The sequence below is a fragment of the Scyliorhinus torazame genome, chromosome 17 (assembly GCF_047496885.1).
Source record: "Scyliorhinus torazame isolate Kashiwa2021f chromosome 17, sScyTor2.1, whole genome shotgun sequence".
In the NCBI taxonomy this organism is placed as follows: domain Eukaryota; kingdom Metazoa; phylum Chordata; class Chondrichthyes; order Carcharhiniformes; family Scyliorhinidae; genus Scyliorhinus; species Scyliorhinus torazame.
The window spans coordinates 102,254,258-102,277,072 of NC_092723.1; the positions used below are offsets into that span (position 1 = coordinate 102,254,258).

General features: G+C 46.4%; 1 protein-coding gene across 1 annotated transcript in view; it reads left to right on the forward strand.

Annotated features, from left to right (window-relative positions):
* The window catches only part of LOC140394025 (uncharacterized), a 654,493-nt gene that overhangs the window by 552,987 nt on the left and 78,691 nt on the right, over positions 1-22,815 (forward strand). The window contains exons 65-67 of the mRNA XM_072480809.1: positions 7,421-7,608; positions 9,083-9,180; positions 12,353-12,537. Of these exons, the coding sequence (XP_072336910.1) occupies positions 7,421-7,608; positions 9,083-9,180; positions 12,353-12,537 (471 nt within the window). The remainder of the gene's footprint in view (positions 1-7,420; positions 7,609-9,082; positions 9,181-12,352; positions 12,538-22,815) is intronic.

The window sequence follows — 22,815 nt, forward strand, 5'->3', positions numbered from 1 at the left end:
GACTTGTTTCTTCCTGAACTTATCTTTGTTTTAAATTCCTACGGCCCTGGGTTATGACGAGTTAGTTTTATCAGGAGTTGCCGAGGTCCGGTGTTTTGGAATGGCTCGACCTTCGCTGATCTTTTCAGACTTCAAGTTATGCAGAGTTGGCCTACAGCCATACTAGTCTGAAAATGGTTAGGGCAGCATTCTTTACCTGAGCCTGGTGAGCTGGAATGACTAGTTTCAGTCTTTCTTGTATTGTATCAAACCTTTTGACAAGTCTTCCAATTGACCAGTTTTCCCATCATGCCATTACTTAATTCGTACCATATCACAAAGGTGGCACAGGGATTAGCACTGCTGCCTCACAGCACCAGGGTTCAATTCCAAACTTGGGTGACTGTCTGTGTGGAATATTCACTTTTTCCCTGTGTGCGTGTGTTTTCTCTGGATGCTCCGGTTTCCTCCCACAGTCCAAAGATGTGCAGGTTAGGTGGATTGGCCATGCTAAAATTGCCCCTTAGTGTGTAAAAAGGTTAGGTGGGGTTACTGGAGATGGGGTTGGGCATGGACCTAGGAAGGGTGCTCTTTCGTAGGGTCAGTGCAGACTCGAAGGGCCGAATGGCCTCCTTCTGCACTGTAGAGTTTCAATGATTTCTATGATTCTATTAGTGAGCGACAAGCTTCCTCTACCCTGTGACAGTCAGTGAAAATGGTGATCCTGCGGAGTCAGAATGTTCAACATCAGTGCGACATCTGGATGGAATTTGAGAGCACATGAAGCAACTGAGACTTTTTAATGCGGTCGTGAAAATAGGGTTCCACTGAGTCAACACAGATTGCCAGATGTTAGTTGGGGAGTGGGGGAAGCTTTATTGCAGATGGAAAACAATTTTAAGACCATACATGCTTCTAAAACTGTAGATTTAAACTGACAAGGACATTACAATTTGCAAAGTTTAAGACCAATCAACAATTAAACTCTGAATGGCCTGAAAACCTATTTACCTAACCATTAGATGGTGAGGCTGAAAGCAACAGGAAGTGAATAAAACACTGTACGTTAAATAGTGTAACACTCCATCTGTATATAACTCTGCCTTATCTGAATTACAAAAGAAAACATCGTAACGGAACCATTGTTTGTGTTATAAAATGATCTGATTTTATCTATTCCAGTTCTGTCACATTTCCTATCTCAGCCCACTGGGATAACATTTGTTCAAGAATCATGGGTGGGATTTACTGGTGCCGCCAAAGTTAATGGAGTTCTGGCTGGCTCGCTGTATCTTCCGTGGTGTGGCCGGAAATCCCACCCCATATTCCAATAACTACTCGAAGTTACGATGGTCGACCTAGTTTTTGGTAACCTCCCCTAATATCTCTTCATGTGGCTGGATGTCCAATTCTGTCTGACAACAATGAATTGTGGAGGACATGTACAGCACAGAACGTGCCATATTTGGCCTGACCAGTTCATGCCGGCATTTATTCTCTACTCAAGCCTCCTCTTATTCTTCCTCATCGAGCTCTCAGCTTCTGTGAATTGTAGTTTTTTTTTGTTGAAAATATATTTATTCAGATTTTTCAACAAATCTTCAACAAAATCCCCCCAACAAGAAAAAGAAACAAAAACACAACAAGCAGAAATTATACATTGGATTTCCCCCAAATACAATAACCCCCCATGTAACAGTAGAAAACACAAATAGGGAACCCCCCCTCCCCCTGGGCTGCTGCTGCTGACCACCTCCTAACGCTCTGCGAGAGAATCTAGGAACGGTTGTCACCGCCTGAAAAACCCTTGCACAGACCCTCGCAAGGCAAACTTTATCCTCTCCAGCTTGATGAACCCTGCCATGTCATTGATCCAAGCTTCCACACTAGGGGGCTTCGCATTTTTCCACAGTAACAAAATCCTCCACCGGGCTACCAGGGACGCAAAGGCCAAAATACCGGCCTCTTTCGCCTCCTGCACTCCCGGCTCATCCGATACCCCAAATAATGCTCATCCCCAGCTCGGCTTGACCCGGGCTTTCACCACCTTGGACATAGTCCTCGCAAAACCCCTCCAAAACCCATCCAGCGCCGGGCACAACCAGAACATATGGACGTGATTTGCTGGGCTCCCCGAGCACCTCCCACATCTGTCCTCCACCCCAAAGAACCTACTGAACCTCGCCCCTGTCATATGCGCTCTGTGAGTAACTTTAAACTGTATTAGGCTGAGCCTGGCGCAAGAGGAGGAAGAATTAACCCTACTCAGGGCATCAGCCCACAGACCCTCATCTATCTCCTCCCCAAGCTCCTCCTCCCACTTGCCCTTTAGCTCCTCCACCGAGGCCTCCTCCTCTTCCTGCAGCTCCTGGTAAATCGCCGAAACCTTGCCTTCTCCAACCCATACACCCAAAATCACCGTGTCCTGAATCCTACGTGCCGGAAGCAGCGGGAATTCCCTCACCTGCCGCCTCACAAACGCCCTCACTTGCATGTACCTGAAAGCGTTTCCCGGGGGTAGCCAAACTTCTCCTCCAGCGCCCCTAGGCTTGCAAATGCCCCATCGATGAACAGGTCCCCCATTCGTCTAATCCCTGCCCAATGCCAGCTCCGAAACCCCCCATCCAGCCTTCCCGGGATGAACCGATGATTCTCCCGAATCGGGGACCAAACCGAGGCTCCCACCTTGCCCCTGTGTCGCCTCCACTGCCCCCAGATCTTCAGCGTCCACGCCACCACCGGACTCGTGGTGTACCTTGTCGGCGAGAGCGGCCGCGGTGCTGTCACCAGCGCCCTCAAGCTCATGCCCACATAGGACGCCATCTCTAGCCTCTTCCATGCTGCCCCCTCTCCCTCCATTACCCACTTATGGATCATCGCCACATTGACTGCCCAATAATAGCCACATAGATTCGGCAGCGTCAGCACCACCCCCCCCCCTCGCCCTGCTATGCTCCAGAAACACCCTCTTCACCCTCGGGGTCTTATTCGCCCACACAAATCCAATGATGGTCCTGCTTACCCGTTTGAAAAAGGCCTTGGGGATAAAAATGGGAAGGCACTGGAACACAAAGAGAAACCTCGGAAGGATCGTCATTTTGATCGACTGTACCCTACCCGCTCGTGAGAGTGGCAGCATATCCCATCTTTTAAAATCCTTTTAAAAAGAGTAGTGGGGGCATGGAATGCACTGCCTGTGGAAGTAGTTGAGTCGGAAACATTAGGGACCTTCAAGCAGCTATTGGATAGGTACATGGATGACGGTAAAATTATATAGTGTAGATTTATTTGTTCTTAAGGGCAGCACGGTAGCATTGTGGATAGCGCAATTGCTTCACAGCTCCATGGTCCCAGGTTCGATTCCGGCTTGGGTCATTGTCTGTGCGGAGTCTGCACGTCCTCCCCGTGTCTGCGTGGGTTTCCTCCGGGTGCTCCGGTTTCCTCCCACAGTCCAAAGATGTGCGGGTTAGGTGAATTGGCCAATGATAAATTGCCCTTAATGTCCAAATTGCCCTTGGTGTTGGGTGGAGGTGTTGAGTTTGGGTATGGTACTCTTTCCAAGAGCCGGTGCAGACTCAAAGGGCCGAATGGCCTCCTTCTGCACTGTAAATTCAATGATAATCTATGATTAATCTAGGACAAAGGTTCGGCGCAACATCGTGGGCCGAAGGGCCTGTTCTGTGCTGTATTTTCTATGTTCCTCCATCTGCTCCACCAACCGCGTCAAATTGAGCTTGTGCAGGGCCCCCAAACTCCTAGCTACTTGGATCCCCAGGTACCGGAAGCTCCTTTCCGCCCGCTTTAGCGGTAGCTCGTCTAGCCCCCTTCCCTGGTCCCCTGAATGCACCACAAAGAGCTCACTCTTCCCTACGTTGAATTTATACCACAAAAAGTCCCCAAACTCCCTAAGGATCCGCATGACCTCCACCATCTTCTCCACTGGATCCGCAACATACAACAACAGGTCATTGGCATACAACGACACCCGGTGTTGCTCTCAAAGATACTCCCACCCCACCCGATCAAAGGCCTTCTCCACGTCCATAGCTACCACTACCTCCGCTTCCCCCTCCACCGAGGGCATCATAGTCACATTGAGGAGCCTCCGCACATTTGTGTTTAGCTGCCTACCCTTCACAAATCCCGTCTGGTCCTCATGAATCACCCCCGGGACACAGTCCACAATTCTCGTAGCCAGCACCTTCGCCAGCAACTTAGCGTCAACATTGAGGAGCAAGATCAGTCTATGCAACCCACATTGCAATGGATCCTTGTCCCGCTCCAAAATCAAAGAAATCAGCGCCCTGGACATTGTCGAGGGCAAGTTCCCCTCCTCCCTCGCCTTATTAAAAGTCCTTACTAGCAACGGGCCCAGCAGGTCCACGTATTTCCTGTAAAATTCAACCGGGAACCCATCTGGCCCCGGAGCCTTCCCCGCCTGCATGTTCCCCAATCCTTTAACCAGCTCCTCCAGCCCAATTGGCGCCCCTAAACCAGCCACCTCCTGCTCCTCCACCCTCGGGAACCTCAGCTGATCCAACAATCGTCGCATCCCCTCTTCCCCCGCTGGGGGCTCAGATCTGTACAGATCCCCATAGAAGTCCCTAAATACCTTGTTTATTCACTCCGCACCATATTCCCCCCTCTATCCCTAACTCCACCAATCTCCCTCGCTGCCTTCCTCTTACGAAGCTGATGTGCCAGCACTGTGAATTGTCCTTGAGACAGTTTTACAACATTAGAGAGGCTATGGAAATGCAGGTTATTGTCTACAGTAACAGAATTGAAACCGATCAAATCCATCAACAGTTTTCAAAATCCTTCCGAATGCAGAAAATCAGAAGCGAGAAATTATGAAAAGCTACGGATTTTCTTTTAATTCAGCAGACAAATGATGGTTAAACCAAGGAAGAAACATGCAGAGAGAAAAGCACATCAGGGCGGCATACTATTGGGCGACCCGGTGGCGCAGTGGTTAGCCCTGCTGCCTCACAGTGCTGAGGGCCCAGGTTCGATCCCGGCCCTGGGTCACTCTCCGTGTGGAGTTTGCACATTCTCCCTGTGTCTGCGTGGGTCTCACCCCCACAACCCTAAGATGTGCCGGGTAGGTGGATTGGCCATGCTAAATTGCCCCTTAATTGGAAAAAAATAATTGGGTACGCTAAATTTATATATATTTTTTTAAAAGAGTGGAATACTTGTGGTATATCTTGTCGTAAAGGCTGCCATGACACCTAACTCATATGCCGACTGGCATCAGTAGAGGAAGGCCGCACTTATCAATCAAGAAGCAATTAGGGGCAGATTTTGCTGTTAGAGTATTTTGTGCAATAGATTGTTAATTAGCACATAATGTGAAGGGTAAAATCAGACCAGGAGAACTGCAGCCTTGTAAGGAAACCAGCCCAATTTTCCAACTGTGAATTTAAATCAGCATGAATTAAGACAGGCTTCACAACCAACATATCATTGAAGTATTGAAAGATTTGCCACCTTGTCCATGCCGGCTAAGAGAAAGCTTTCCAGCCTAATCCTATCTCCAGCTCTTGTTCAGTGACCCTGTAGGTTAGGTTAGGGCACCTCAAGTGCACATCCAAGTGTTTTTTAAATGTGATGAGGGTTTATGCCTCCACCACCCTTTATCAGTGAGTTGCCGACCCCCTGCTACTCTATGGGTGAAAGGATTACTCCTCATCTTCCCTCAAATCCTTCTTCAAATTAGTTTAAATCTACGGCCCTGGTTATTGACCTTGCTGTTAAGGGAAACAGGTCCTTCCATTCCATTCTATCCAGGTCCCTCATAATCTTGGACAACTTGATTAAATCTCTCCTCCGTCTCCTTGGTTCCAAAGAAAATAACTGCAACCCAATCAATCTTTACTCATTGTTAAAATGTTCCATCCCTGGCAAGACACTCATAAATCTCTTCTGTACCCTCAAGATTTTAGCATCCTCATCGCCTGAAGGCCTTCTACAGATTATCCAATGTGACCCATGTTACAACCGGTTGAGGACGAGTGAACTGGCTCCCCTTTATTTCAGCCCCCTCGATTGGTCACTGTAATGTTATGTATATATGTAGACAAGTAAAGGGTTAATAATTACATCTCCGTGTAACACAACCACTAGCGGGCACCACCACTTCCCAGTATAAATAAGAACTCAGGGAATCAGAGAGAGAGATTGATCACAGCATAGTTAAGATTAGTTATTTTAAATTAGTTATTAATGGGGTCATGGTCCAGGGAGGGGTAGGAAGTAGTGTCTGAGAGTTGGCGCAGGAACAACGGCCACATTTAGGGCAGCACGGTAGCAGTGGTGAGCACAGTTGCTTCACAGCTCCAGGGTCCCTGGTTAGATTCCCGGCTTGGGTCACTGTCTGTGCGGAGTCTGCACGTTCTCCCCGTGCCTGCGTGGCTTTCCTCCGGGTGCTCCGATTTCCTCCCACAGCCCAAAGATGTGCAGGTTAGGTGGATTGGCCATTCGAGATTGTCCTTCGTGTCCAAAAATGTGAGGTGGGGCTACTGGGTTACGGGGAGAGAGTGGAAGCGTGAGCTTGGGTAGGGTGCTCTTTCCAAGGGTCGTGCAGACTCCATAGGCTGAATGGCCTCCTTCTGCACTGTAAATTCTATGATTCTATGATTTACTTTGCTGTTTCTGAATAAGCAGCATTCGTACAAACTGCCTAACAAATTCTTTCACCGTCACAACCCTCAGTCGTGCTCATTCAGAGAGCCTGGACAGACGTGATGGGCTGAATGGCCTCCTTCTGCACTGTAACAATTCTGTGATCTCCAAAGTCCAATCTCTGACTCACTGAGCACAATCCCGAGATCTGCTAATGTATGTGTGTTTATGTAAAATAAAGTTTTGTGTCTTTTCACTTATCTATCACACACTCTGCTTTTCCTTCAGAATATCACACTTTGTCATTGATCCAAACAGTGTTTAAAAAGTAATGAAGGAAAAATACATCATCACTGAACTGCAGCTTAAAATATACACACCATCACAACTGTTTGACCATGGGAGTTTACAAGTAGCTGTAATCATCTGGCTTTCCCCATTTACATTATTTCCAGGATGGGAGAAATTGACCAGGGTCCCATGGCTATAATTATCCCACTTCACCTCCACTGGTGGGAAAGTGTAATTGCAGCATGTTAAATCTTTTCACTGTGAATGTCAGTGGCCTTGTGGCTCAATGGTTAGCCAGGCGATTTGGGTTCAAGGCCCACTCCAGGACTTGTTTGGAAGGAGCAGTTCATGATACAGTTCAACAGATGGATAATTCTTCCAACATTGCTCCACTCTTCCCCAAAGGTGCAACAAACAATTCTAATTGTAGGAATAGCAAGTTATAATGGAAGCAATGGGCAAGAGCTGTATGATGTAAAGTCTTTTTTAAATATAGTGATAGGTAGGCCATTTTGATTTCCAGAGCCTGTAGCCACACTAAAGGATGCTTACTACGATGTGACGCTGAAGGAACTAGACCAAGAGTGGAAACAGAAAACCGAGGAGTATCTGGAAAAAATTCAATCTTTTATCCCCACAGTAGTTGAGGATACATGGCTTCTACAATCAGTGCCAAGGGTGCTGTATATTACCAAGCAAGCATTTGATTTGGTAAGTGTACTAAATGCTGCACTGCAGAGGAGAATACTTTTTATGATTGAGATTCCTTATACTGAGAACATTTTATTTGTTTCTCAGCTTCAGTTGACCTTATTGATTCTTTAAAAATTCATGGTCAGTCCTATAAATTAGGAGTGGCAAGATATTTGGAGTGTGGAGTTTAGAATAACATCACCAGTGTGGGATTCGATTCCCTTTCCGACTTGGGGTCCACCCCATTGAAATGAAATGAAATGAAAATCGCTTATTGTCACAAGTAGGCTTCAATGAAGTTACTGTGAAAAGCCCCGAGTCGCCACATTCCGGCGCCTGCTCGGGAATTGAACTGTGCTTCTGGTCTGCCTTGGTCTGCTGTAAAACCAGCTATTTAGCCCACTGTGCTATGAGCTATGGTTCAGAGACCCTCGAATAATCAAGGATGCTACCCAGAGAGATATGCCCCTCCCAGTTATCATTGACTTGAAGGGAAAACATGTATATCAAGCAGCTGAATTAATATTGCCCTTTTTACACCATCCTCCTAAGTGAAGGTTAATGCTGCGACGTGTATTTAGTTGGCCTGAGCAGCGATGATTTAAAGATAATTCCAGATACAAATTCTAAAATAAATATACGAGTGGCAGAATGTGAGCATTATGACTTTTATCCTGGGGCATGTGTGTCATTCAAACTCGATTGCAACGAATCACTGAAGTCTGCACAGGTTAATAAATGGAACCTTTGATGGTAACCGTATGTTCTATCTCGGGAGGAGGGAAACTTGTTAAGGCCACAGGTGCAGCCCGCCCCCATGCCCTGCCTAGCAAACTCAGGATGTCACTAGGTTAAGGCCTAGTCTTTGACATGAAGAGAGAAAGGCAGAGCAGCTCCAGAGATTCAGGAACCATAATATCGGTTGACAAAAAGTAAAGTGAATCAGTCACAAAAGTCAGTGTTCCCTCCGAGAAATTCCAGACTTCTTCCATTGATGAACAGGAACAGAGTCAAAATGGATCAGCAAAAGATATTGGGCTGGATTCTCCGGTCCCCCAGCCCCATGTTTCTCGGCAGCACACCATTCGCTGGAGGCGGGACACTCCAATCCCACTGCTTGTCAATGGGATTTCCCAGTGAAGCCACCCCACGCTGCCAGCAAACCCACGGGCGGACTGCGCTGCCGGCGGGAACAGAAGACCGGAGAATTCCCGATATTTTCTCATATTGCACAAAATTGACAAATGTATAATTTAGTTCCTGAGCTTTCCAATATAATCAAAATATAAAATAAATCAAATTAGATTTTTGGTTTAGAATATTTTACTTTCCTTGTTCTTGGTTAGTTAGTTCTGACTATCAAATAGCTTGTATTTATGGTATTCCTCAGTTTCATTTATTATTCCCTTCATCTTTTTTTCACCGTTTTCTATCTAAATCTGACATTTGTCCATTAGTTGTGAAGATAATACTTTTCCCCATTTCCAAACAGGCAACACAGCAACTATTGAATTGGGCAGAAGCTAAACTCTCCAAAGCTACAAGCAAGATCCATAAGCCACTTGCAAATCTCTACAAATACTCACCTGAGTAAGTACCAGGTTATTGAATTTTTAAAAATTAATTCTATAGATGTGGGTGTCGCTGGCTATGCCAGCATTTGTTGCCCATCCCTAGTTGCCCTTCAGAAGGTGGTGGTGAGCTGCCTTCTTGAACCGTTATAGTCCCTGAGTGTAGGTACACCCGCTGTGCTATTCAGAAGGGAATTCTAGGATTATGACCCAGCAACTGTGAAAGAACGACAATATATTTCCAATTCAGGATGATGAGTGCCTTGGAGGGGGGCTTCCAGATGGTTGTGTTTCTATGTGTCTGCTGCCTTTGTCCTTCTAGATGGTAATAGTTGTGGGTTTGGAAGGTGCTATCTAAGGAGCCGTGGTGAGTTCCTGCAGTGCATCCTATAGATGGTATACACTGCTGCCACTATTCGTCGGTAGTGGAGGGAGTGAATGTTTGTAGCTGGTGCGCCAATCAAACGGTTACTTTGTCCGAGGTGGTGTAGAACTTCTTGAGTGTTGTTGGAGCGACCCTCATCCAGACAAGTGGGGAGTATTGTCTGACGTGCCTATAGATGATGGACAGGAGTCAGGAGGTGAATTACTCTCCGCAGGATTTCTACCCTCTGACTTGCTCTTCTAGCCACAGTATTTATTTGGCTGGTCCAGTTTAGTTTTTCGACAGTGGTAACCCTAAGGATGTTGATGGTAGGCGACCCAGCAATGGTAATGCAGCTGAATATCAAGGAGCGATGTACTATATTATTCAAAAATATTATACCAAATATTATGCATTTATAACTATATTTGAGTCGCATTTGATGCATTTTCCAAAAGATTGTTGTGTCAGCCAGGTAAAATTGGTAACACACCTCTGCGTAACATGAGTTAAGCATGTTTTGCGATTTACTATTGTTTCTATGAACATCAACAATTTTTGAGTAATTTGTGAAAAGTTTAGATTTTCTTGCAGAAGTGCTTATCTCAATAGTGCCTGTGTTAGAAGGTACAGGATACAAAGATCAACAAAGAAAATTACAGCAAAGGAACAGGCCCTTCGGTCCTCCAAGCCTGCGCCGACCATGCTTCCCGTCTAAACTAAAATCTTCTACACTTCCGTGGTCCGTATCCCTCTATCCCTATCCTATTCATGTATTGGTCAAGATGCCCCTTAAACATCACTATCGTACCTGCTTCCAGCACCTCCTCCGGCAGTGAGTTCCAGGCACTCACTACCCTCTGGGTAAAAAACTTACCTCATACATCTCCTCTAAACCTTGTCCCTCGCACCTTAAACCTATGCCCCCTAGTAATTGACCCCTCTACCCTAGGAAAAAGTCCCTGACTATCCACTCTGTCTATGCCCCTCATAATTTTGTAGACCTCTATCAGGTCGCCCCTCAACCTCCTTTGTTCCAGTGAGAACAAACCAAGTTTATTCAACCTCATCTCATAGCTAATGCCCTCTATACCAGGCAACATCCTGGTAAATCTCTTCTGCACCCTCTCTAAAGCCTCCACATCCTTCTGGTAGTGTGGCGACCAGAATTGAACACTATACTCCAAGTGTGGCCTAACTAAGGTTCTATACAGCTGCAACATGACTTGCCAATTCTTATACTCAATGCCCCGGCCAATGAAGGCAAGCATGCCGTATGCCTTCTTGACTACCTTCTCCACCTGTGTTGCCCCTTTCAGTAACCTGTGGCCCTGTACACCAAGATCTCTCTGACTGTGAATACTCTTGAAGGTTCTACCATTCACTGTATATTCCCCACCTGTATTAGACCTTCCAAAATGCATTACCTCACAGTTGTCCGGATTAAACTCCATCTACCAGCTCGCCGCCCAAGTCTCCAAACGATCTAAATCCTGCTGTACCTCTGACACTCCTCATCTCTATCCGCAATTCCACCAACCTTTGTGACGTCCGCAAACTTACTAATCAGACCAGTTACATTTTCCTCCAAATCATTTATATATACTACAAACAGCAAAAGTCCCAGCACTGATCCCTGCGGAACACCAATAGTCACAGCCCACCAATCAGAAAAGCACCCTTCCATTGCTACTCTCTGCCTTCTATGACCTAGCCAGTTCTGTATCATCTTGCCAACTCACCTCTGATCCCATGTGACTTCATCTTTTGTACCAGTCTGGCATGAGGGACCTTGTCAACGGCCTTACTGAAGTCCATATAGACAACATCCACTGCCCTACCTGCATCAATCATCTTTGTGATCTCCTCGAAAAACTCTATCAAGTTAGTGAGACACGACCTCCCCTTCACAAAACCATGCTGCCTCTCACTAATACGTCCATTTGCTTCCAAATGGGAGTAGATCCTGTCTCAAAGAATTCTCTCCAGTAATTTCCCTACCACTGACGTAAGGCTCACCGGCCTGTAGTTCCCTGGATTATCCTTGCTTCCCTTCTCAAACAAAGGAACAACATTAGCTATTCTCCAGTCCTCCGGGACATCACCTGAAGACGGTGAGGATCCAAAGATTTCTGTCAAGGCCTCAACAATTTCCTCTCTTGCCTCCTTCAGTATTGTGGGGTAGATCCCATCAGGCCCTGGGGACTTATCCACCTTAATATTTTTCAAGACGCCCAACACTTTGTCTTTTTGGATCTTAATGTGACCCAGGCTATGCAAACCCCATTCCAGGAACATGTGCACACAACCTCGGCTGACACTTCAGAGCAGTGCTGAAGAGGCACTGTCTGAGGTGATGTCCTTCAGGTGAGATGTTAAACTGTTGATTGATAAGGCCTCATGTAGATATTGAAAATAGAGCTGGCGAGCTCTCCTAGTGCCTGGTCCACATTGACCTCTCAATAAAGAAGTAAAAACAGACTGTTTAGTCATTTATCTCATATCTGTTTGTGGGATCTTACTGTGTAAAATTGGCTGTAATGTTTGCTCATATTTCAATGGAGGTGGGGGGGCTATACTTTAAAAGTATTCCACTGGCTCTGATGTACTTTTGGACATTTACTGGATATAAATTATGCTGAATAAATGCAAGTATTTTCTTTCAACTATAGGCCATCAACAAGCTATTAAGTGCAATATTTGAAAAGCTAATTTCCACACTAGTTAAAAAGCATTTGGTGCCACATTTCAGTTAAATTGGATCCTGTAGACAAAACGAGTTGCTGCTAGCTTTCATTTTTTCATGCCTCGTGAATCTGTGTTGCAGAGATTGTTCTGTTGTTGTGAATGTGCCGTTGTTGCCCACGGGGGAGCAGTTGCTTGATGTGGCTAATATGACCAACTACCTTGTTGAAACCAAGCTGATAAAGACACTGAGGAGTCTGTACAATATAAACCCGGTCGCAGAATATTACAGACTAAAACACAGGATGATGGACAGTCCGTTTGAACGTAAGTTGTTGGAACGTCAAGATACCTCGTTGTGTGAAGCACGCTTGGGGATTTTCTGAGTGATATTCTGTGAATTCATTATTATTACGAATTATTTTCTCAACAAAATTGAATTTGCTTTGAGGTTTCTCACACCATGCCAGCATTGAGTGCGGCAGCTGACTGTGGGATTCAAGTAATTGCATTTCTGTCTCACAGTGCAACACGTTTTTCATGGTTATCATGTATTAATAAGTAGCATGTTTTAAAGATGATCCAGATGACACCACTTCACGCTGCCTTGAATTTTGGTGGAGGTTCTCCTAATTTACTGACGTAACTTCGACTGAACTCCCCGGGGAACCGGATAAATGACTAAAAATTACCATTTGTGCTTTTTCCTGAGAGGTTCAACTGAAGTTACATCAGTGAGAAATTCTACCTCAATGTTTTAATTTTTCTCTCAGCTTATTTTCCGTAATTAATTAAGCAACAATTTAATAGAGTTGTTCAAAATGGGCTACACGGTAACACAGTGGTTAGCATCGTTGCTTCACAGCGCCAGGGACATGGGCTTGATCCCCGGCTTGGGCCACTGTCTGTGCGGAGTCTGCACGTTCTCCCCGTATCTGCATGGGTTTCCTCCTGGTGCTCCGGTTTCCTCCCACAAGTCCCGACAGATGTGCTGTTTCTGAATTCTCCCTCAGTGTACCTGAACAGGCACCGTAGGGGATTTTCACGGTAACTTCATTGCACTGTTAGTGTAAACCTACTTGTGACAATAATAAAGATTATTATTATAAAAATGATGGGATTCTCCATTCTGAGGTCGCCCCGCCACTACTTCCAGCGAGAATGGAGAATTTGGCATGCAGCCAAATCTCCATTCACTGTAGCGGGACTGGAGAATTCTGCTGGCTTGAATGGACGGACTCTCCTGGCCTCCTCGGATTTTGGTAGTTTAACTGTTTTCACAGCGAGAGAGTCAATGATCAGAGGATGTAGGTTTAGGTTAATTGACAAAAGAACAGGAGGTAATATCAGGAAACAAGTTTTATAGAGTGAGTTCTGACGGTCTGGGAATGCATTAACTGTTGGGACTAGATTCCGTTTTCTCTTTCCGTTTTCTATTTTCTTGGACAGGGAAAAGAAATGCAAGGTTGGCGGCAGAAAACAGCGGCATAGTGGCATAGTGCATCGCACCGCTGCCTCACAGCTCCAGAGTCTTAGGTTCAATTCCAGCCTTGGCGACTGTCTGTGTGGAGTTTGCACTTTCTCACGTGACTGCATGAGTTTTCTCCGGGTGCTCCGATTTCTTCCCACAGTCCAAAGCTGTGCAGGTTAGGTGGATTGGCCATGCTAAATCACCCCTTAGTGTCCAAAGGTTTGATGGGAATAGGGTGGAGGTGTGGGCTTTGGTAGGATGAGCTTTCCAAGTGCTGGTGCAGACTCGATGGGCTGAATGGCCTTCTGCATGGTAAATTCTATGATTCTATGAGCAGGTGAGTGAAACTATTTGGGTAATTCTTTCAAAGAGCCTGAGCTGAAAGGATGGACCAAATAGAAGCCTTTTGTGTTGTTTCATTCTGTAACGGTGTGGTAAAATCACCATAGTTCCAGATGACCATAGATTGCTTTTACCTTTTGAGGGAGAGAGCTGACTGGTGGTGATTTAACCTGAGGGTCACCACACGCCAGGCGAGGGGCAAAGTTGAGAAGGCGGGGCATTCAAAAATCTAAAGCTGATCCCCCTCTGGCCGAATACGGAGTTAGGAATAAAAGACTAAAGAAACTGGGATTGATTGCCGTTGATAAAATTAGGGAATTGATAAAAATTGGAGGCTCCGCTGCAAAATAAGTTCAGGGACTTGGGCTGCAAGCGGGGGAAGTCTTGGACAGCACTTTCAAATGGAATTTAGGACCGAGTAGAGAGGTCTAGTGAGAAGTGATGGGCTGGGTGAGAATTGAGTAGAGATGGTGAAGATCAATGTGATAGCCAAGGCTCGAGCTGGTTAGTGAGGTACAGGTTTGAATATGAGCAGCGTAGTTTTTTTACAAATTTAAACATTACTGGTTGCAGAAAGCCAAGTGTGACTGTAGGGCTCCCATAATTGGTACTTGCACATTGAGATGGGTTTCTACAAATGCTGCCTCTCCTTACTGCAAAAGAAAGGCAGCAAGGGTTTGACAGTTAGCACCGCACATTGATTTGCAGACATTTACTACCCATTCCTGCCCTGTGTAGACCCTCATGTTTCCCCTATGTAGACCCTCTGTGCTTCCCCAGTGCAAGTATAGGTAATCCGTGACTGAGCACTAGGAACAGCAAGTGAATGGGGAGTGGGAAAGAGCAACACCGAGGCCATGAATAAGAGGTGGGTATATTGAAAACATAGGTTCATAAGATGGCGAGGAGTCAGGGCCAACATGCAGCCGGTCACATTTTTAAAAAAATTCATTTATGGGATGTGGGAGTCACTGGTTAGACCATCATTTATTGCCCATCCCTAGATGCCCTCCAGAAGGTGGTAGTGAGTTGCCTTTGAACTGCTGCAGTCCTTGAGCTGAAGGTACATCCATTGTGCTGTTGGGGAGGGAGTTACAGGATGTTGCTTCAGCGACAGTGAAGGAGCGGTGATTTATTTCCAAGTCAGGTTGGTGAGTGACTTGCAGGGGAACCTCCAGATGGTGGGGTTTACAAGTATCTGCTGCTCTTGTCCTTCTAGATTCTAGTGGCTGTGGGTTTGGAAGGTGCTGTCCAAGGAACCTTGGTGAATTACTGTAGTGCATCTTGTAGATGGTACGCACGGTTGCCACTGTTTGTCGGTGGTGGAGGGTTTACATTTTTGTGGAAGGGGGGAGCAATCAAGCAGGCTACTTTGTCCTGGACGGTGTCAAGCTCCTTGAATGTGGTTGGAGCTGTACTCAACCAGGCAAGTAGAGAGTATTCCATTACACTCCTGACTTGTGCCTTGTAGATGGTGGACAGGCTTTGGGTGGTCAGGAGGTGAGTTACTCGCCATAGGATTCCTAGCCTTTGACCTACCCTGGTAGTCACAGTATTAATGTGGCTAGTCCAGTTCAGTTTCTGATCAATGGTAACCCCCAGGAATTTGATTGTGGGGGATTCAACGATGGTAATGCCATTGAATGTCAAGGGGCGGTGGTTAGATCCTCTCTTGTAGGAGATGGTATTTGCCTGGCATTTGCGTGGTGCGAATGTAACTTGCCACTTGCCAGCCCAAGCCTGGATATTGTCCAAGTCTTGCTGCATTTGGCAATGGACTGTTTCATGATCTGAGGAGTCGCGAATGGTGCTGAACATTGTGCAGTCATCGCAAACATCCCACTTCTGACCTTATGATGGAAGGGAGGTTGTTGATGAAGCAGCTGAAGATGGATTGGGTCTAGGACACTACGCTGAGGAACTCCTGGAGTGATGTCCAGGAGTTGAAATGATTGACCTCCAACCATCACAACCATCTTGCTTTGTGCCAGGTATGACTGCAACCAGAGTTTTCCGCCTGATTCCCATTGACTCCAGTTTAGCTGGGGCTCCTTGATGCAATACTCGGTCAAATGCTGCCTTGATGTTTAGGGCAGTTACTCTCACTTCACCTCTGGCATTCAGCAAAGAAATCCAGGTACGACCTCCGCAAAATCATCAGGGATGCCAAGAGACAATATTAGACCAAGCTAGAGTCACAGACTAGCGTCATGGACTCTCGTCGGTTGTGGCAAGGCTTAAACAACATAACGGGCTACAAAGCGATGCTGAGCAGAATCTACAGCAGCAGCACACCCCTCTCCTATGAACTCAATGCATTCTATGGTCGGTTCGAGCAGGAAACCATCAAGCCTTGACATTTGGTGTCAAGTTTGGTGACCAAGGGAGTTAGGTGAGGAGGCAGTAAGGCGCTCCTTTCATTTTGTTTCCGACATTTCCGCAAAGAGTGCGAAGAGAGCCAGGAGTTTACAGAAAGTGTAGCTGACTGGGAGCAGGGTCGGTGGGCGGAGATCTAGTTAGTCCACAGGGCAGCTATATTCTGTCAGGTAAGAGGGGATGGAGGCTAGGCCAGTTACATGCTCCTCCTGTAGGATGTGGGTGGTGAGGGATACCACCGGTGTCCCCGCTGACTATACCTGCGGGAAGTGCACCCAACTTCAGCTCCTCAAAGACCGTGTTAGGGAACTGGAGCTGAAGCTGGATGAACTTCGGATCATCCGGGAGGCAGAGGGGGTGATTGAGAAGAGTTACAAGGAGGTAACCACACCCAAGGTACAGGACAAGAATAGCTGGGTTACAGTCAGGGGGAAAAAAACAAACAGGCAGAAAGTGCAGGGATCCCTCGTGGCCGTTCCCCTTCAAAACAAGTATACCGTTTTGGATGCTGTTGGGGGGGATGACCTAGCGGCCAGGTCTCTGGCACTGAGTCTGGCTCTGGGGCTCAGAAGGGAAGGGGGGAGAATAGTAAAGCAATAGTTGTAGGAGATTCAATGGTTAGGGGAATAGATAGGAGATTCTGTGGTCGCGAGCGAGACTCCCGGAAGGTATGTTGCCTCCCGGGTGCCAGGGCCAGGGATGTCTCGGATCGTGTCTTCAGGATCCTTAAGGGGGAGGGTGAGCAGCCAGAAGTCGTGGTGCACATTGGTACCAACGACATAGGTAGGAAAAGGGGTGTGGAGGTAATAAACAAGTTTAGGGAGTTAGGCTGGAAGTTAAAAGCCAGGACAGACAGAGTTGTCATCTCTGGTTTGTTGCCGGTGCCACGTGATAGCGAGGCTAGGAATAGGGAGAGAGTGCAGTTGAACACGTGGCTGCAGGAATGGTGTAGGAGGGAGGGCTTCAGGTATTTGGATAATTGGAGCGCATTCTGGGGAAGGTGGGACCTGTACAAGCAGGACGGGTTGCATCTGAACCAGAGGGGCACCAATATCCTGGGAGGGAGGTTTTCTAGTACTCTTCGGGAGGGTTTAAACTAATTTGGCAGGGGAATGGGAACCGGATTTGTAGTCCAGCAACTAAGGTAGCCGATATTCAGGACGCGAAAGCGTGTAATGAGGCAGTGGGGAAGGGAACACTGACAAAGGAGAGTACTTGCAGGCACGGAGAGGGGTTGAAGTGTGTATACTTCAACGCAAGAAGCATCAGGAATAAGGTGGGTGAACTTAAGGCATGGATCGGTACTTGGGACTACGATGTGGTGGCCATCACGGAAACTTGGATAGAAGAGGGGCAGAAATGGTTGTTGGAGGTCCCTGGTTATAGATGTTTCAATAAGATTAGGGAGGGTGGTAAAAGAGGCGGGGGGGTGGCATTATTAATTAGAGATAGTATAACAGCTGCAGAAAGGCAGTTCGAGGAGTATCAGCCTACTGAGGTAGTATGGGTTGAAGTCAGAAATAGGAAAGGAGCAGTCACCTTGTTAGGAGTTTTCTATAGGCCCCCCAATAGTAGCAGAGATGTGGAGGAACAGATTGGGAAACAGATTTTGGAAAGGTGCAGAAGTCATAGGGTAGTAGTCATGGGCGACTTTAACTTCCCAAATATTGAGTGGAAACTCTTTAGATCAAATAGTTTGGATGGGGTGGTGTTTGTGCAGTGTGTCCAGGAAGCTTTTCTAACGCAGTATGTAGATTGTCCGACCAGAGGAGGGGCAATATTGGATTTAGTACTGGGTAATGAGCCAGGGCAAGTGATAGATTTGTTAGTGGGGGAGCATTTTGGAGATAGTGACCACAATTCTGTGACTTTCACTTTAGTAATGGAGAGGGATAGGTACGTGCAACAGGGCAAGGTTTACAATTGGGGGAAGGGTAAATACGATGTTGTCAGACAAGAATTGAAGTGCATAAGTTGGGAACATAGGCTGGCAGGGAAGGACACAAATGAAATGTGGAACTTGTTCAAGGAACAGGTGCTACGTGTCCTTGATATGTATGTCCCTGTCAGGCAGGGAAGAGATGGTCGAGTGAGGGAACCATGGTTGACAAGAGAGGTTGAATGTCTTGTTAAGAGGAAAAAGGTGACTTATGTAAGGCTGAGGAAACAAGGTTCAGACAGGGCATTGGAGGGATACAAGATAGCCAGGAGGGAACTGAAGAAAGGGATTAGGAGAGCTAAGAGAGGGCATGAACAATCTTTGGCGGGTAGGATCAAGGAAAACCCCAAGGCCTTTTACACATATGTGAGAAATATGAGAATGACTAGAGCGAGGGTAGGTCCGATCAAGGACAGTAGCGGGAGATTGTGTATTGAGTCTGAAGAGATAGGAGAGGTCTTGAACGAGTACTTTTCTTCTGTATTTACAAATGAGAGGGGCGATATTGTTGGAGAGGACAGTATGAAACAGATTGGTAAGCTCGAGGAAATACTTGTTAGGAAGGAAGATGTGTTGGGCATTTTGAAAAACTTGAGGATAGACAAGTCCCCCGGGCCTGACGGGATATATCCAAGGATTCTATGGGAAGCAAGAGATGAAATTGCAGAGCCGTTGGCAATGATCTTTTCGTCCTCACTGTCAACAGGGGTGGTACCAGGGGATTGGAGAGTGGCGAATGTCGTGCCCCTGTTCAAAAAAGGGACTAGGGATAACCCTGGGAATTACAGGCCAGTTAGTCTTACTTCGGTGGTAGGCAAAGTAATGGAAAGGGTACTGAAGGATAGGATTTCTGAGCATCTGGAAAGACACTGCTTGATTAGGGATAGTCAGCACGGATTTGTGAGGGGTAGGTCTTGCCTTACAAATCTTATTGAATTCTTTGAGGAGGTGACCAAGCATGTGGATGAAGGTAAAGCAGTGGATGTAGTGTACATGGATTTTAGTAAGGCATTTGATAAAGTTCCCCATGGTCGGCTTATGCAGAAAGTAAGGAGGCATGGGATAGTGGGAAATTTGGCCAGTTGGATAACAAACTGGCTAACCGATAGAAGTCAGAGAGTGGTGGTGGATGGCAAATATTCAGCCTGGATCCCAGTTACCAGTGGCGTACCGCAGGGATCAGTTCTGGGTCCTCTGCTGTTTGTGATTTTCATTAATGACTTGGATGAGGGAGTTGAAGGGTGGGTCAGTAAATTTGCAGATGATACGAAGATTGGTGGAGTTGTGGATAGTAAGGAGGGCTGTTGTCGGCTGCAAAGAGACATAGATAGGATGCAGAGCTGGGCTGAGAAGTGGCAGATGGAGTTTAACCCTGAAAAGTGTGAGGTTGTCCATTTTGGAAGGACAAATATGAATGCGGAATACAGGGTTAACGGTAGAGTTCTTGGCAATGTGGAGGAGCAGAGAGATCTTGGGGTCTATGTTCATACATCTTTGAAAGTTGCCACTCAAGTGGATAGAGCTGTGAAGAAGGCCTATGGTGTGCTCGCGTTCATTAACAGAGGGATTGAATTTAAGAGCCGTGAGGTGATGATGCAGCTGTACAAAACTTTGGTAAGGCCACATTTGGAGTACTGTGTACAGTTCTGGTCGCCTCATTTTAGGAAGGATGTGGAAGCTTTGGAAAAGGTGCAAAGAAGATTTACCAGGATGTTGCCTGGAATGGAGAGTAGGTCTTACGAGGAAAGGTTGAGGGTGCTAGGCCTTTTCTCATTAGAACGGAGAAGGATGAGGGGCGACTTGATAGAGGTTTATAAGATGATCAGGGGAATAGATAGAGTAGACAGTCAGAGACTTTTTCCCCGGGTGGAACAAACCATTACAAGGGGACATAAATTTAAGGTGAAAGGTGGAAGATATAGGAGGGATATCAGAGGTAGGTTCTTTACCCAGAGAGTAGTGGGGGCATGGAATGCACTGCCTGTGGAAGTAGTTGAGTCGGAAACATTAGGGACCTTCAAGCAGCTATTGGATAGGTACATGGATTACGGTTAAATGATATAGTGTAGATTTATTTGTTCTCAAGGGCAGCACGGTAGCATTGTGGATAGCACAATTGCTTCACAGCTCCAGGGTCCCAGGTTCGATTCCGGCTTGGGTCACTGACTGTGCGGAGTCTGCACGTCCTCCCCGTGTCTGCGTGGGTTTCCTCCGGGTGCTCCGGTTTCCTCCCACAATCCAAAGATGTGCAGGTTAGGTGAATTGGCCAATGATAAATTGCCCTTAATGTCCAAATTGCCCTTGGTGTTGGGTGAAGGTGTTGAGTTTGGGTAGGGTGCTCTTTCCAAGAGCCGGTGCAGACTCAAAGGGCCGAATGGCCTCCTTCTGCACTGTAAATTCAATGATAATCTATGATTAATCTAGGACAAAGGTTCGGCACAACATCGTGGGCCGAAGGGCCTGTTCTGTGCTGTATTTTCTATGTTCTATGTAATGAAGTGCTTCGAGGGGTTGGTCATGAGGCACATTAACACATACTCTCAGAATGCTTAGGCCCACTGCAATCCGCACACTGCCACAATCGGTCCATAGCAGACGCGATCTCCCTGGCCCTACACTCATCCCTGGAGCATCTCGACAACAAGGACTCCGACATCAGACTCCTATTTATTGACTACAGCTCCGCCTTCAACACCATAATCCCAGCAAAGAACATAAGAACTAGGAGCAGGAGTAGGTCATCTGGCCCCTCGAGCCTGCTCCGCCATTCAATGAGATTATGGTTGATCTTTTGTGGACTCAGCTCCACTTTCCGGCCCGAACACCATAACCCTTAATCCCTTTATTCTTCAAAAAACTATCTATCTTTATCTTAAAAACATTTAATGAAGGAGCCTCAACTGCTTCACCGGGCAAGGAATTCCATAGATTCACAACCCTTTGGGTTAAGAAGTTCCTCCTAAATCTACTTCCCCTTATTTTGAGACTATGCCCCCTAGTTCTGCTTTCACCCACCAGTGGAAACAACCTGACCGCATCTATCCTATCTATTCCCTTCATAATTTTATATGTTTCTATAAGATTCCCCCTCATCCTTCTAAATTCCAACGAGTATAGTACCAGTCTACTCAACCTCTCCTCGTAATCCAACCCCTTCAGCTCTGGGATTAACCTAGTGAATCTCCTCTGCACACCCTCCAGCGCCAGTACGTCCTTTCTCAGGTAAGGAGACCAAAACTGAACATAATACTCCAGGTGTGGCCTCACTAACACCTTATACAATTGCAGCATAACCTCCCTAGTCTTAAACTCCATCCCTCTAGCAATGAAGGACAAAATTCCATTCGCCTTCTTAATCACCTGTTGCACCTGTAAACCAACACTTTGCGACTCATGCACTAGCACACCCAGGTCTCTCTGCACAGCAGCATGTTTTAATATTTTATCATTTAAATAATCCCTTTTGCTGTTATTCCTACCAATATGGATAACCTCACATTTGTCAACATTGTATTCCATCTGCCAGACCCTAGCCTATTCACTTAACCTATCCAAATCCCTCTGCAGACTTCCAGTATCCTCTGCACGTTTTGCTTTACCACTCATCTTAGTGTCGTCTGCAAACCTGGACACATTGCCTTTGGTCCCCAACTCCAAATCATCTATGTAAATTGTGAACAATTGTGGGCCCAACACTGATCCCTGAGGGACACCACTAGCTACTGATTGCCAACCAGAGAAACACCCATTAATCCCCACTCTTTGCTTTCTATTAATTAACCAATCCTCTATCCATGCAGCAACCTTTTGTGTGGCACCTTGTCAAAGGCTTTCTGGAAATCCAGATATACCACATCCATTGGCTCCCCGTTATCTACCGCACTGGTAATGTGCTCGAAATCAAGCTCATATCAAAGCTCCAAAACCTTGGACTTCACTCTGCAACTGGATCCTCGACTTTCTGACCCATAGACCACAATGAGTAAGAATAAACAACACCACCTCCACAATAGTCTGACTCCAAGTTGTCAGCAAATTTGAAGATGGAGTTGGAGCCAAATTTTGCCATGCAGTCGTGTGTGTATAGGGAGTATAGTAGGGGGCTAAGTACGCAGCCTTGTGGAGCCCCGGTATTGGGGACTATTGTGGAGGAGGTGTTACCAAATTTAGGGGGGTTTCCCATTATGTGGCTATGCCGGCAATGGTGGTGGGAGGGCAACCTTCACTTTCACTTTGAGATAGGGGCATACTTTAAAAATGATGATCTAACACGATCGTGTGAGACGTTGCGATGTAAATCCCGCCCACCTCTACTGGCCACGTTGCACTCCCATTGGGATGCGATGTGGCCGGTAAATCGCACCCTATATCTATTGCAGTAATGTTATTATAAGCCTGGGTTAAGGTATATATTTGTTGCAGTAATATTATTAAAGAACCTAGGTTAAGATAGCCAGACTGTGAGTCTGCAAAGGCT